The 15,667-nt window shown below is 35.5% G+C and overlaps 1 protein-coding gene across 5 annotated transcripts in view; it reads left to right on the top strand.

Moving 5' to 3' along the window:
- The window catches only part of Kcnt2 (potassium sodium-activated channel subfamily T member 2), a 350,682-nt gene that overhangs the window by 258,157 nt on the left and 76,858 nt on the right, over positions 1–15,667 (top strand). For all 5 annotated transcript variants that reach the window (XR_005874014.1, XM_013115909.3, XM_040738287.1 and 2 more), the window contains exons 15-16: positions 13,377–13,526; positions 14,933–15,162. Coding sequence is in view for 4 of the 5 variants with exons in the window: in XM_013115909.3 (XP_012971363.2) it covers positions 13,377–13,526; positions 14,933–15,162 (380 nt within the window). In the remaining variant the exon portion in view is untranslated. The remainder of the gene's footprint in view (positions 1–13,376; positions 13,527–14,932; positions 15,163–15,667) is intronic.

The following is a 15,667-nucleotide window of genomic DNA, read 5'->3' as shown; positions in this document are numbered from 1 at the left end:
TAAGAACACATGTCAACTTGGACCAGAACTCACTCTAACAGTCCCAGTTTAATGAATACACCTCCCCAGAGGCTTGAGCACCAAATGCAGCCATGACATGAGCTATAAGGAATAAAGCAAGGATGTGTGTATTAAAAGGAGGGCAAAGTTGGGCTCACCACATGGACAGAAGGAATGTGTAAGGGGTTCTGTTGGATCCCATCCACAAACTATTCTCACATCCAGTGTATGTGCAGTCCTGAAAAGTTAAGAAACATGCTATTTTCTGCTTGTGCCTGGTGGTCCTTTATCCGTTTCTTCCATAACACAAAGAAGACAAAAGTATCCAGTTGAGGTGGTGCAGCCTGCAATCCCGATGCTTGGGAGGCATAGGTGGGATGATCTGGAACTCAAACAACACTCAGTGTTATTGGGATGCTATGTGAAGAACAGGATAGTGGTGGGCTCTTTACATATGCTGTAACTTGTCTTTTATACAGACTTGTGTGTACTGAAGTTTGCATAGAATGGTCTTTTCTTTTGTGTATCAACTAGTCCACATGGTGACTGAGAGGAGGTTCCTAAATACACTAATAAAGAGCAAAGTGGAGGCCTTCTACAGAATGCATTTTGAGAAGTCTGTATAGAGTGTTGGCCTTGCACTCCGCTGCTTGGGGTGCCTCTAATAGCTTAGCATTCTTCATCAAATGAGATTGAACTGTTTCCATTTTAAGTCTTTAAGGCTTTCTATGCATGAGTCCTGGTTTATTTTTACCTCCTAATCTCCCATGGTTCTCTTGTGTATAGCACTTTCTCCAAATAACATATCCTAAATATACTTTGTAGTTTCCGCCTTCTGTATCCTTTTTAAATGTGGTTCCCTCTGCCTTAAATTCACTGCTTCTGGCTTCCTGGAAGACTTTGTTACATCAAAGGTTCTTTATCCTTATGAATATTTTTAAGCTTTCTAATTTAATTTGGTTTATCCTTTTCATGAACTTGCAATGAATTTTTTTAGATTTGACCTATATATATGTGATGCCCCTTGTGCACAGTTACTTATGTTCCTGCTTCCTTGGTTATAAAATAATTCAAAGTATATATTATATCTTTTCCATTTAGATTCCAAGAGAAAATTAATATATATATGCTCAATGAAGTAAAGAATGGTCATTCAAAGCCCATGATTCCAAGCCTTTTATGAACCTTAGAATTCAATTTTTTCCTTTAGGAGTTTTTATTTTGTGAAAACTACAATGGAATGATTAACCACAAGTTTTCATGAAGAAAGTAGTAAAAGAATTGAGAGTTTCTGAAAGGTTAGAAGTAAGCAATGTCACAATTTTGAGAAAAACACCAACCAGAATATTTTTAGAGGGTGATACAATAGGATAAATGTGCCTCTATGCTACTCTGGTGTTGGAGATTCCTAGAAAATGAAAACAATAAAAAGTCCCTTTAGGAAGAACGAAGGGGAGGTCCTCTTCTTAACAGCGTCGCCATCCAGCCATTACTTTGCAATTATATTAGTTAGAAGTATATCACTAAAAAGAATTAGGTGGTAAATTTTTTCTTAGTATAGCTTTGGCTTTTTCTTGGTGTGCAGATATATGTAACCCATTCATTCATATATCTTGTCACCTATTGATCTATCTTTCTATCCTCTATCATCTATTGATCTATCTATCGATCGATGGATTTATCTTGATATCATCTATTTTTCTCCCTCTGTGTGTGGGGACGGCAGAGGTCAATGCCAGATGTCTTCTCCTAGTCCTCCACATTCTTTTATTTTGTGCTTTGTGTCATTTAGTTCAAACTTTGTCTTATATGGAAAAAATTAATGAATTTTCATCCCATAATTAAACACTCATCTATAGAATAGGTATAATTATTTTTTCATTTGAAATAGCAAAAATTACAACCTTTTAGCAGATTTAATTAATAACGTAAAAATCTTTCCATATTAATTTCTTTTTGCAAGGATCCAAATATGCCTGTCAATATTTAATGCATATCATGCAGTCTGAACTTTTATCAGCTTTGTGCCCTAAAGGGAAATTTCATAAATGTGAATCTGTACAGAGATAATAAGGGAAAAACATTATAATTACTTAAATATGTATAACAAGGAGCAACTTATGGACTTGAAGACATGGAAATGTTTGTAAAATATTCCCTATACTTCACACTGGAGAAAGAACTTTGACTGAGGACTGTCAGGATCCCATGTAAGGGGGTGGAAAGTGGTTCTGGACAAAGATCCTGTAATCTCCCAAATTTTCATAAATTTCTATATGTGCTATGAAGAATTATACATTTTTGTTTGTGTTTGATGTAAGATCTTTCACTGAATCTGGAGGTCCCTAGGCTAAACTAGCAGGCTAAGTAAAACCTGGATCTACCTGTCTCCTGTAGCATTGGTTTACTAGTATGATATGAGCCCTAGGCATTCCAAATAAATCCTCATGTTCTTGCAGCATGTACTTTACCACTGAAACATTCCCTGCCCCCTAAAACACTTTTCAAATACTGTCTAAAGAATATTAGCTATCAATCAATTGGAATTACGGCTCGGCCCTTAATAGTGAGACACTTGGAAGTCTTTAGGCTAAATAGACTTCTCCCTTTTGATTCAATGTGAGCTGAGACCTGCCATTTTCAAGGTGTTCTCCACAGAGAAATGGATCTCTTTATTATCCTAATTTCTAATGCTCAGAGTTTTAAAATATAACTTTATTTGCTGGATGACACTATATTGGAGGTAGTCCTGTAGGATAGCGACTTCTATTTCAATGGGGATGTTGTATGTAAATAGGAAGTTACATTAAATATATTAATGTTAAAAATAGAGACATTTGAGAAAATACTAAGGAATTATATGGCCACATGAATGGTTGTTCAAGGATATAAAATGCTGTGGCTAATGTTTGTTGATATATTTTTTATTTTGGCAATATTAAACAAAAATATCCATGAACATGATCTATAGAAGCTGAATTTTCATTTTAATTATTAATGAGAAAGAGGTAGTAGCAAAACTTGAGATTCAAAACAGCTTAAATTGGATATAATTATTATTATCAGTAAGATTAAAAGGAAAAATATATGGAGATAATTAATAAGTGAAGAAGACTTATTGAAATTAGAAGTGCTATTGCTAGTCTTTAGTGGAATATTTAGTATCGTGAAAGCTAATGTCTTAACTGACAATTTCAAATACAAGTGCAGAGATACAAATGAGGACCTGACTAACCAGCACAGAAGATCAACCCAAGAGTGTTAATATCTTTTAGTACACCTTCCACAGATTTCAGATAAAAATATTAAAGGCAAGAAATTTTACGACAAGAAGAAAAAATAAAAATATTCAAAAGGCATGGTCTGGTTAAAGCAAATTACCAATAGGGAATCCTCCCTAAATAGAGAAACAGCACCACTAAGTTTAAGATCATTCCTAATGCAGAAAAATTCTTAAGAAAATATCATGTAATCTTTCTCCTACAGGAACCTAGACTTAAACACTCATTGGGAGGTCAATAGTAAAGGGTTTGTTGAAAGAAAGTGAGAACAGGATAATAGGGAAAGGAAGGAAGTTTTTTAAAAAGTAGCTAAGTCAAAAGACATTGAAATAGCATAACTGCCAATAGGAAAAATTCACTATTATGTTTTATTTTGCCCATTAATTAACGGGAATTAAGTAAATGCCTCAAAAAGCACAAATTGAAATACTGTAGGAGAAATCAACTTTGACTTCAGTGAATTTTAGCCAACCTGTCAACTGTTCATATTTAACTTTTGACCATTTTATTTCCTTATTGAGCTTAATCCATCTGGCTTTTTGTTAAGTTTACTGTTAGTAATGTGTCAGAATCTGATTACACAGCCTTTCTCTCAAATTTAAGCAATTATATGCCTTATACAGTGAATACCAAATACCAAACAGCTTTCCAGTCCCATCTAGTGGTAGAAAATCAATTATCATTTTCTATATTGTTTTTGCTACTTTTTCAGTCTTAGAATTCAGATTTCTGTTTTGATGTACAATAATAGAAATAGCTGAAGTCATGCTGTGAAGCAGAAGTGCAAAGCCACATCCTAGTGTAATGAATGAGCTGTCTGATCTTCTTTTGTTACTTTATACAGATTTTCCCCAACACCATTTTAGACAGAATAATACTATACATGTAGTCTAGTCATCTGCAAAGTGGTATAATGTAACACTATTTCTATTCTCTTCTCACATCAGATAGGAAACTAGTGATGGCCCAAAATAAGAATACCATCAAAGTGCTTAATTTGCTTAAAAATAAACTTTTATTGAAGTTACTTATAGGATGTAGATGAGGGGATGCTTATACAAGCAGAAATGATTCAAAGACAGCTGCATCACCAAGATCCCTTGAAGCAGGGGTGACAGCTTACAAAAAGCTGGTAACATAGAATGCATAGCACAGATTTCCAAAAGCTGAACAGCCTGGAGTGTGTCATTTCTAGGTACTATATTTGGCCCAATCTTCTTCCAGGTCTCTTTCCTCTTTGTCATGGATTGTCTGATTTGAAAGTCTTGGAGCTGCCCTTTCTGCATACATATACTTGGGGGGGAGGAAGGCACTAGTGATTCTTGTCAGTTTCAGAAACTTCTGGAAATGTTCAAATTATTTATTTTCTGATCTCAATGAGATCTCTGCAGGACAAAATGTTTCATCTCCCCATAGAATATCTGATGTCTGAATAAGCTTCCCTCTAAGATGAAAGTTTATCTTCAAGAAATTTGCTGGAAAACAACTATTAAGAATGAAAGTGCACCCAAAGATTCAATGGTTGTTGGTGTTATAATTATAAATGTTTGGGAACCTAATGTGGTCCCTTCAGCTCACAAATTGTAATGAATATAAAAACATAGACCATTATACATCATAATTATTTGTTTGGCCAACAATGATTAAACTGTAGATATCTGCTGAGTAATGGGTGTAAAGCCAAGGTTGTAGCATCATTTACATAGTTTAATTTTTAAATAAAGTACAAGTTTCATATGACTACAAGTTAATATACTTCATGCATGTTTGAAGAAATTATCCTCAAAAATTTTTAATAAGTAACTAGAATGAAGATGATATTAAATGTAAAGGTAATTACATAATTAGTAAGATTAATTGATTTCAACTAGATTTAAGTATTTGGTTCCTTGTATAAGACTTTTTAAAAAATCTACCTTTAATCAACATAATGTTAACAAACATTTGTTTCCTTTATAATAGAGCATCAATAAACATTTATTCCATTGTTTAAAATGCATTCATATAACCTCCTTTTCTAAGGAACAATTTTCATTTACATGTAAAGCTGTGTTAGTTACTAAAATATATTACTACCAAGGATATCTTGTAAAGTTTTATTTTTATTGATTTGAAAATAATCTAGCTTCATAATATCAATAATTGGATAATAGCAAGTCATATTACAATCTGTGGGAAGCATAGTGACTCTGTTATTGTGTATCTTGTGTTTAATTCTATTCTTTAGTGTCAGAGCAAACAGAGCATGCTGAATAAATAGATGTTATTATAATATTTACTTAAAACAATGAAAGTAGTATTATAAAAGAGGTAGATTCCCACTAATGACTACATTTCCCAACTTTCACGACAATGCTCCATGCACAAAGGTTACTCTTACTTTTCCCTCAGTGTTACAGCATCCACCATACATAGGAAGGAAATGTATAGGTTAAAAGTCTAATTTGTTTGCTACTTGGAAAAAAAGAAGACATTTATACCAATGGAACAAATTTGAAGACCCAAACATAAGTATGTATGGTCATCAAAAACATATACCAGAGAAAAAACAGTATTTTCAACAAATGTAGATGATATCAACTCATACCTATCCTGATCAAGAGCTATTGATAACCAGTGTCATAGTCCTCTCAGGGTCCAGAAAGAAATATACAGCAAGTACGGGACTTAGAAGGATCTCCAGTTACATTTCCACATCAGCCTCTTTATTCTCTCAGTTCTTTTTTTTTTTTTTCTGCCATTACTGCAAAGTTTCCAGTTTATATACACATAGGTACCCAATTAGCAATTCTCTGGCAATGACAAGGTTACTAGGTATGCATTTCTCAGGGCCATAAAAACAGGTAACAGTTAAACAAAGTGGGGGAGGGGACCAGTCAGCTTACTTTATGGCTTGGAGCAAGCATGACTTATGAGATGCCCAGGCCTTTCTTAAGAGGTCTAAGGATCAATAGGAGGGAGCTATAATTTCTAAGGAGAGAGAAGGGGAGTGCATGTGTTAATACTACATTCCTAAGTGTGGCTAGTTAAGTCATAACAGATCAATGTAGAAAAAAGAGGGGAGAAAGGCAGCAACTCTTTACTCACTAAGTTGTCTCTTTCACTCTTCAGTGGTTGGGAAAGTCATGGTAGCATGGCAACAGGCATAAGCTGTGGAAGGAAACATGGCATTGGAGCTGCATTAGCATTTTTGCCAGATGTTAGCTAATTAAAGGACATCTCCCAGCTCTAAAGACTACATCTAAAGCAGTTAGATCAAAGGAAAACTGCCTTTTTGGTGTCAAATTTGGAGCCTGACACTTCCAGCCTCTGGGCCAAACAATGGCAGTACGTGTTCTCACTGATGCTCAAGTGAGAAGGATTTCCTTTATCAGGGGCTGGTTACATGATCAATAGCCTTTTCCTGTATCTTTCAGGCTTAAGACACAAACTGTAATTTTCCTAGGCTAAGCTCTTGTATCAGTTAAACTGAGGTGAAGTTAAGTACAGAATATTAATAGATTTTTAGAAGAGAGCAGGGGTTAACCGTAGTTGCTCTCTTCCCAGTCGGCTGTGCAAGAATTCAAGACAACTAGCATATGTTCTATGTATCAAAATCATACAGCCAAATGAAAAGTAATCTTCCTGATCACCCACAGACATAAATGTCTGATAGATGAAATATTTTCATGAAATAAACACACAAGCCGTGGGAAACACCCAAAGCTATTCTTTGGGAAGAAACGAAGTTGTTAGGGAAGAAATGAAGTGACTCGTGAGAGAAATTACAGACAGGAGTAACTGGTTTACACATTAAGTAACACCTCAGCCTTTCTGGGTGGGGCTCCCTGGAAGAGCCTCTCTCATCTGGTAGGTCTAGTTATCCTGCTGTACCTCCCATGGCCCTTGACATACCACCTTTCATAAAAAATACAAAGCAGAACTTACTCTGAGTTAAATGAGGTCTCATCTTGGGAACAAAGTAGCAAAGTGATGTTATCACTTCTTTCTTGTTTGTTTTTTCATTGAGAATACAATAACATAGTTTCCATCATAGTGTTATGAAAGCAGAAGTAAATTTACTATTAAAAAACTGACTAGAGAATTAAGTCGATATGGAGGAGCCTTAGATGGAAAATAGATTTCTGTTATGAAAATTCTCCTGTTTTAGACAGAATAAATGAACAGCAGAAATTAAATGATGCTCTAGGCTGAAGTAGAGAGGAAAAGGTGTGAATCTGTGAACCCTGAAAGGAAATAGTGACCACAGTTTTCCACTTCATAGACTTTTTTTTTTTTTTTTTGGTTTTTCGAGACAGGGTTTCTCTGTGGCTTTGGATGCTGTCCTGGAACTCACTTTGTAGACCAGGCTGGCCTCGAACTCACAGAGATCCGCCTGCCTCTGCCTCCCGAGTGCTGGGATTAAAGGCGTGCGCCACCACCGCCCGGCCATAGACTTTTTCATAAGACAATTACAAAAAAAATGGTTTGGGACTTTGAAATTTAACTTTTCAATCTTTTAAAGACGGTTTGTACCTTCTATAATGGCATGCATCTAATGGGGTGCAGTATTGCAATTTAGTTATCTATACCATGTATAATGACCAAATCACGGCAGTTCACATTTCCATGTTCTCCATTATCACCCCCATGCAATGAGAAACTTCATCTGCTTCTTCCCTTTATAACAACAAACAGATTGTGTAAAGCCTACCCTGGAGGCAAAGGTGATTTAGGACTTGTTTAAAAAAAAATAGACACTGATGGAGAAATGGAAGAATCAGTTGATTAGCCCAAGAGAACTGTTATGTCAAGTTCATGAAACCCCAAAAAGACCACCAAGGAGCTGACTCACCTATGCAAATGTACAAGTTTCATTATTAGGCTACAAGCCTAAACTCAGCAGGGACCTTGTCCAGCAAACTAGCTCGGCAGCTGCAGGAAAAGGGGTGCCTGGACTCAATTACAAGAGTTTATAAAGGAAAAAAACTACAAGCACGGTGGTACATGCCTTTTAGCTTTTCAGGATTGGGTAGGTGACCTTTGGATTCATTGACTAGGGTCTAGGGAAATTTCAAAATTGTTACTAATGGTTGCCTACAAGGATAGATGTGGTGAGATGATATTTACCAAAATAAGTCAGTGCCTGACCATCTGGGTAGGGTCTCTTTGACTGTAGTAGGCTCTTTGGCTGGAGCTGAATCAACCCTGTGTCAAGCAGGGCAGGGAATTTCTCAAGGTGGCATTTTCTGAGGATGGAGGTAACTCAATCCTTTTCAGTTTACCTTGCTCTCTCAAGAACTATGGTGGAAATAATTTTTACTAGCTGGGCTCAGCAAGTAACCTCATTTGTATTTGCTCTTCTTCAAGCTATTCTTAGAACAATGGTAAGAGGAACTTTTGTAAACTTTAAATGCATACTTTTGCACATATTTGCAATCCCAGGTGGCTAATTGGTCATTCCAAGTAAATGTCACATATGGTGAATGATAAGTTCTACAAGAGCACCCTCCTTTGTCAGCTATCTCCTACTTTTTCTTTTTCTCTATCAACTCAAACTATTTGGCTTCTTAGCTCTTTTTCAGTCATACTGGGCATTCTTATGTTTAGAAGAAACACATGTTGCTGTTTCTATAGCTGTCTTGCCTGGTCTTCTTCCAGATAGCTACAGCTAATCTTCTTCGTTAATATTTTCTTCAACCCCTGGCCTCTCAATATGGAATTTTTGGGTCATCATGCTTACACTGAAATTACCCCTTGAAAACCTCACTCTATTTCCCTTAATTTTTTCCTCAAAATATACCAATCATGTTTATTCTTAGTAGTCACTACTACCATCTCCGTTTTGTTAATTACCATAACATTGAAACTAAAGCTTTCTTTACACACAGTGCTATTTTGTGATAATTCATATTGCTCTCTGTATTTGATGAAAATTCCACATCTTCTTTAAAAAAAATTGCCTGAGTTTCTGGAAGAAAAGTTTACATCTTTACAATCAGTAAAATGCAAATGTTCTTGGTTACTTCTTACAAGATTTTTGGGAAGTCATGAAGAGGATTCCTAATGAGATGATCATGCTTCCTGAGAGGAGAAGTAAGGATATATTGTAGCAAGATGAGAAACACATGATGAAGGAAAATTTTTTTGAGCTGGCCAGGGCTGAGCCCCATCACTTTTGCTGTCTTCCTCAATACTATATTATGTTACCATTTTCAGCTTCTGAATTAGGTTTATTACTCTCTTGAAGGGATTTTAGCATATTTGCATAATAACTCTCTGACCCTGTGATCTTTTGTATATCAAATAAATCCTGATGAATTAACAGCAAGTTCTCTGACATTGCTGGACTTTCAGTAGGCTTTGATCTTTGCCAAATACCATTTTGCCAAATTGTTTTCTAGCTCATGAATGATTTTATTTGTGTTTCTCAAAAAGAAATTTTCTTCACCAAGAATAATCAGTCTTAATATATTTACTTTCATTGTTTCTATGACAAAATGACTGAGAGAAACAACTTAAATGAGCAAAAAAATTTATTTTCATGTGGGATCAGAGAAATTACAGTCTGTCCACAGAGCAGTTCGTCTGTGAAATGGTAGCATGAAACAGAGGCTTTTAATATGTTGGTGGAGCAGTCACCCGGGAGGGCTAGACTGCAGCTATAGATAGAAATAGCCTCCAAAGGACAATACATAATAACCCATGTTTTCCAGCCAGTTTTACAACCTTAAGCTTACACAAATGTCAAAAGGGTCCCATAAGTCAGGGGCTAATTGTTCCAAACATGAACCTATAGAGAAGGTTTAAGATTCCAATCATAATATTTAGGAAGTAGTGTTTAGAAGTAACACATGCAATCAACAGGTAAATATGCCTTTTCCAAATTATTTCTAAAAAGAAACTTTAACCTTAAGGAATATAGATTTTTAAGACTATTTTGTAGTACATAGGCAAATATGTTGAAAGTAACTGTAAAATTTGGGAGAAAAGAAGTTGTTACAACAAAAAGAAATAGCAGTCAACATTTTCTGAGTACTGTTTATCTTAATATCCACCTAGTACTATGTTTAGTTTACATAATTCTACCTGACACAATAAAGAGATGCTATTTTTCACAGAAGGGATAATTTCAAATAAAAAGAAAGTCAGCACCTCACTGAAGTTTGCAGAATTGAGATTCAAATCTGTTAATTAGTTTCCAAAGACCAAGATTCTGACACTTTAAGACACCCTTGAAGGTATAAAGGATACAGGACCACAACCTTGGGGACATATATGTATTTGAAAACGTTCACAAATTCTTTTCCTTAATAACCCTTTAGGCCATACTCTGACTTTAAAGTGAATCTTTGAATACTAATAATGATAAATCCATTATTTGTTTTCTTCCTTTAAGAATCTATAGAGATTACAATGAAATAATATTAAGCGTAGATGTTTTTCCCTTCAGCACGTGCTGATTTTACTATCAGAGTCCATAATCTTTAATCTGAAATAGTAAATATATATACTGAAACAAATGGGAAAAAATCAGCAAATGAAGAAAATGTGTCTTCCTTTTTATGATTTTTATATGAATTGAATTTCCAAAGACATAGAATTGGGTAGAACATTCTAGAACTAAAGAAACCACAAGTTTTCTTTTTTTTCTTTAGAAACAATCATTTTACATATTAATCCCCCCATTCTCTCTTCCTTCCACACTCCCATGCTCCCTATCAATCCCCCCAGCCCACTCCCGACCTGCTCCCCAAAGATGGTCAGACCTTCCATAGGGAATCATCAGTCTGTCACATCATTTGGGGGAGGGCCTTTGCCCTCTTCCATGTATCTGGGTTGAAATAGTATCACTCCATGGCGAATGGGCTCCTACAGTCCATTTGTGCACTAGAGATAAACACTGGCGCTACTGTTAGAGGTCCCATAGACTGCCCAGGCCTCCTAACTGGCAACCACATTCAGTTCAGTCCAATGCTGCTTCCCCAGCCTTACACCTGGGTTCCATGTGTTCTCACTAGGTCAGGTCAGCTGGTTCATCTGCTTCTGTAGGTTTCTCCAGCAGGATCTTGACTCCTTTGCCCATTACTCCTACCTATCTGCAACCGGTTTCCAGGATTTCAGTTCAGTGTTTAGCTGTGGGTGTCTGTTTCTGCTTCCCACAGCTATTGGATGAAGGCTCTAGGATGGCAATTAAGGTAGTCATCAATTGCGACCCCCGGAGGGTCGCAACTAATTTGGTGGGTCTTCACGAGCAGATCCGATCTTAAAAGCAAACTTCAAGAGGTTAAGGGAAACAGGCTCAAGACAACTTTTGCTGATCAAGAGTGGTTATTCTTGGGGGTAAAATAGCTTTTATAGGTAGAGCAACTCAGGGGGTGGTACAAGCATGTCAATCAAGTCTCAACTCAAATATACACCAAATAAGGTAAAGACGAAGCTGTAATTTTCCATCAGTTGCATTCCTCAAATGCTTATCAGCATAAGCCAGGTGCAGGAAATAGGGAGGGGTAAAAAGCATTCAAAGGAACACATTAACCTTTTGTTAACAAAGGCAATTGTTCTATAAGGGTTACTTCCCCCTGGCTAGGCGTTCGCTGATCAAGAGCCTTTATTTTTTGGGGCGCGCTGGAACTTATAGAGGAAGGACCTCAGGGGGTGGTACAAGCATGTAAATCAAGTCTCAATTCAAATATACACCAAATACGGTAAAGACAAAGCTATAATTTTCCATCAGTCATCAGTTGCATTCCATAAATGCTTGTCAGCGTAAGTCAGGTGCAGGAATTAGGGAGGGGTAGGGAGTATACAACAGAACACTTTAATCTTTTGTTAACAAAGACAATTACTCTGTAAGTGTACTTCCCCCTGGCTAGGCGGGTGGGCTGCCCTGTGTAAATTTAACTTTTATGGTTAGCTATTTCCTTTGTCTCAAGGGCATGTGTGCCCGCAGACACATAGGCAGAAGGCCAAGAAATGGCTGACAGACTCCATTTTGTTCAAGGTTCTTAGCAGTCCCCAACAATCAATCTCATTATAGGGGAAGATCATTTAAGGTCACTTCTCCACTATTGCTTAGATTTTTAGTTGGGGTCTTCTTTGTGGACCTCTGAACATTTCCCTAGTGCCAGATGAAACCATAAGTTTTCTTAATATATATGTTTTCTTTCTATAAGTATCTTTAGTAACCCTCTTGCAAACATCTTAGTCTGCTTTTAATTGTTATCACAAGTTGTCAAAAAGTGAGTGGTTTATACACAAGAAAACTTTATTTTTCACGTTTCAGGAATTTAGAAGTCTGAAGTTTAGATTCTGGCATGTCAAGTCCTGGACAGCAGCGTCTCAAATGTAGATTTCTGACTCTCGGCTGTATTCTTATATAGTAGTAAGAGCAGGCTACATCTTCAGATCTGATGATGGCTCTAATCTGCTCTGGTGTTTACTCTTATTGACTATCTACCACCAAAGGCCTTATGTACAAATGCCAACACATGAATGGAAGCAATGCATGCATTTTTGAGAGATATACATATCAAATCTATTTCTCAAAACTTTCACAAATATCTGTCCTTTCTTAAGGCTTACACAACCTGAAGGGTGCCTTCCTTGTAAAATGGACAAAAGTTAACATTATATACTTTTGCAAACTCAAATTGATATTCTTACGATCACAATTTTAAACACAAAGCAAATTGTCTACAAGTGTCAAGCTGGATCGTAAGGTAAATTCAGCCTTATGTCAGAAACAATGAAACAAGTTCACACATTGGACATGGATGCAGCATTCTACAAACAGAAGAAATCAAATGCCTGAGCTCATCAAGCCATGGTCAAAGTGAACACTTCAGACATCTTCAGACACTGAATCTTGTAAATTCCACTTTCTATCTACCCACTATTCATCAAGTTTTCCTGTCATATGTAGTGCTGAATTTAAGTTAGTGTCAGGACCCCTGTGTAATGCTATTATTCCAAACTCAGAGCCCCATGGGAGTACTTCCTCTAATTGTGTTGACTGGATCTTGGCCTTGGGGATTGGCTGTCTGACCAGGGCCATCATTTACGCGCATTCACTGTCTTCTCCTCTGCGTGTATGTGTGTGTGCTTGTGTTGCAGAGAAGGGCAGCAGTCGCCAGAACAGTGGCAGAAGATGTACGGGAGGTGCTCGGGAAATGAAGTCTATCACATCGTTTTGGAAGAAAGTACATTTTTTGCTGAATACGAAGGGAAGAGTTTTACTTATGCCTCTTTCCATGCACACAAAAAGTATGTTTCTGTTTCCAGGGGAGAGTTTACTCATCAACCCCGTCAATCAGACCATCTATAAAGTTTTCCAAAGTGCAGCCCATATTGGTGCTCATGAGTTTCAAGTGTTCTGACTTGTTACAATATTTTTGTTCCATTTTAATTGTAAATTTTGTAGTATCTACAAGTTAAGTTTGCAAGGAGGAAAACATGTAAGGATATTTACTCTATCACATCTGTGATACTAATAACATCCTGGCCAATTAAGAGTTAACAACCATACAACAATGTATCTTGTTACATAAATGAAATTTAAAGTGTTGTTCAGTTTAGTTTGTTTGTATTTACAACAACAAAAAACTGGAAAAATAACAACAAAAGAAGAAAAAAAACACATTTCCCTCCTTTTTGAGGCAGGGTCTTAATTATCTCAGGCTGCCCTCAAACTCACTATGTGGACAAGGCTATTCTTGGTTACTGGTTTTCTATTTTTGCTTCTGAAACAACTCATAACTATCCAAAAGAAAATAAATATTAATTTGATTATAACCTTTCCATTATCCAAAAGGAATGTTAAATAAGTGATACTCTATATGCATTCCAATTTAGTCAGGGAGATTTTTTTCCTTTCCATTCTTGACAAAATTAATTTCTTGAGGAATAATGATGTATATCAAATATTATCTATATGAAAGTGTTTAAATATAATCGATTTGGGCACTTTATAATATATTCCAGTTTACTAATACATAATGTATTCAAATTTAAATCTCAATGACTATTTATAAGTTTTTATTACTAAATACATGTTAACTAACTCACTCTGCATGGTTTTAAGATGAATTTTGAAAGTTAGAATATTACAACAAAGCAGTAAGGAATATTTTAATACAATATTACTCTTAGCTTTTTTAATTTCTCCTACTGAGCATGGACAAGCACTGAAGACTATTTTAAATGTTTCTTTCTAAAGTTGAATGTATGAGAAGTGATGAAAGTTGTAGCCAGGGCAATTCAAAGACATCACTTTCTTTTCACATGGCATTTCGTAAGAGTCATCCTTACACAAATAGATTATAAATATTTTGAGCTAGGTAAGAAATATTGTAGTTATCTTAAAGAACATAAATTAATATCACCGCCTTTATGATATGCAGTCTAGTATCATATTATGTTTTATATTTTGTTGTTCATATATATAACATAATGCTTATCACAAATTCAATTGACTTTTTTCTTTAAAATTTAGACTGTTAAACTTTGGGATCCTCTCCTGCTTCTTAATTCTATTATTTGATATTCTTATTTTGTTCTGTCTGATTATAGTTGATTAATTTTCTTATAGACTTAAGCATTTAAAAGAACAAAAAGTTAAATCTTTTCACAATTGTAATTCTTAAACTCTTATATTCTTCTCTTAAATTAAGGTTTGGTGTCTGCTTGATTGGTATTAGGAGGGAGGATAATAAAAACATTTTGCTGAATCCAGGTCCTCGATATATTATGAATGCTTCAGACATATGTTTTTATATTAACATTACCAAAGAAGAAAATTCAGCATTTAAGAACCAAGACCAGCAGAGAAAAAGCAATGTGTCAAGGTCATTTTATCATGGACCTTCCAGATTACCTGTCCACAGCATCATTGCCAGCATGGGTCAGTACATACTCACTGGAATTATGTTTAGTGTGTATTTTTTAAGATTACAAATACACATCTATATTACTAAAGTTTCATAGTCAGTTTCAAAACTTGTATGTGTATATTATAAACTATGTATTATTACATAATATAGAACAAAATTTCTAAACCATTGATGTAAGAACTAAGAAAAATTACCCAAAATTATTCAATAATTAATGTTTCTGATTTTGTTTGCCTTGTATGTTTTTCTTGTTAATTATCTGTGCAATAGCAAATTGAGAGTATTCTGTTCTTTCAAAATTCACTCACTCCATCTTACTCTTATCATTTATTTTGGTATTTATTATGCAAAAATTAAATAATATGTATCCAGTTAATATGAGAGTCATTAAAATTTTCCAGTAAGCCACCTGCAAATCTATGTGTACAATCCCTTGCATTAAGAAATATGTCATTCACTTTATGTATTTCCCTTTTGATCACTTGCTCAGTGACCCCCTCTTTTCTCACTCTTGAG

The sequence above is a fragment of the Mesocricetus auratus genome, unplaced genomic scaffold (assembly GCF_017639785.1).
Source record: "Mesocricetus auratus isolate SY011 unplaced genomic scaffold, BCM_Maur_2.0 Super-Scaffold_100676, whole genome shotgun sequence".
In the NCBI taxonomy this organism is placed as follows: domain Eukaryota; kingdom Metazoa; phylum Chordata; class Mammalia; order Rodentia; family Cricetidae; genus Mesocricetus; species Mesocricetus auratus.
The sequence above is the reverse complement of the archived record's forward strand: the minus strand, read 5'-3'. Positions and strand labels throughout refer to the sequence as shown.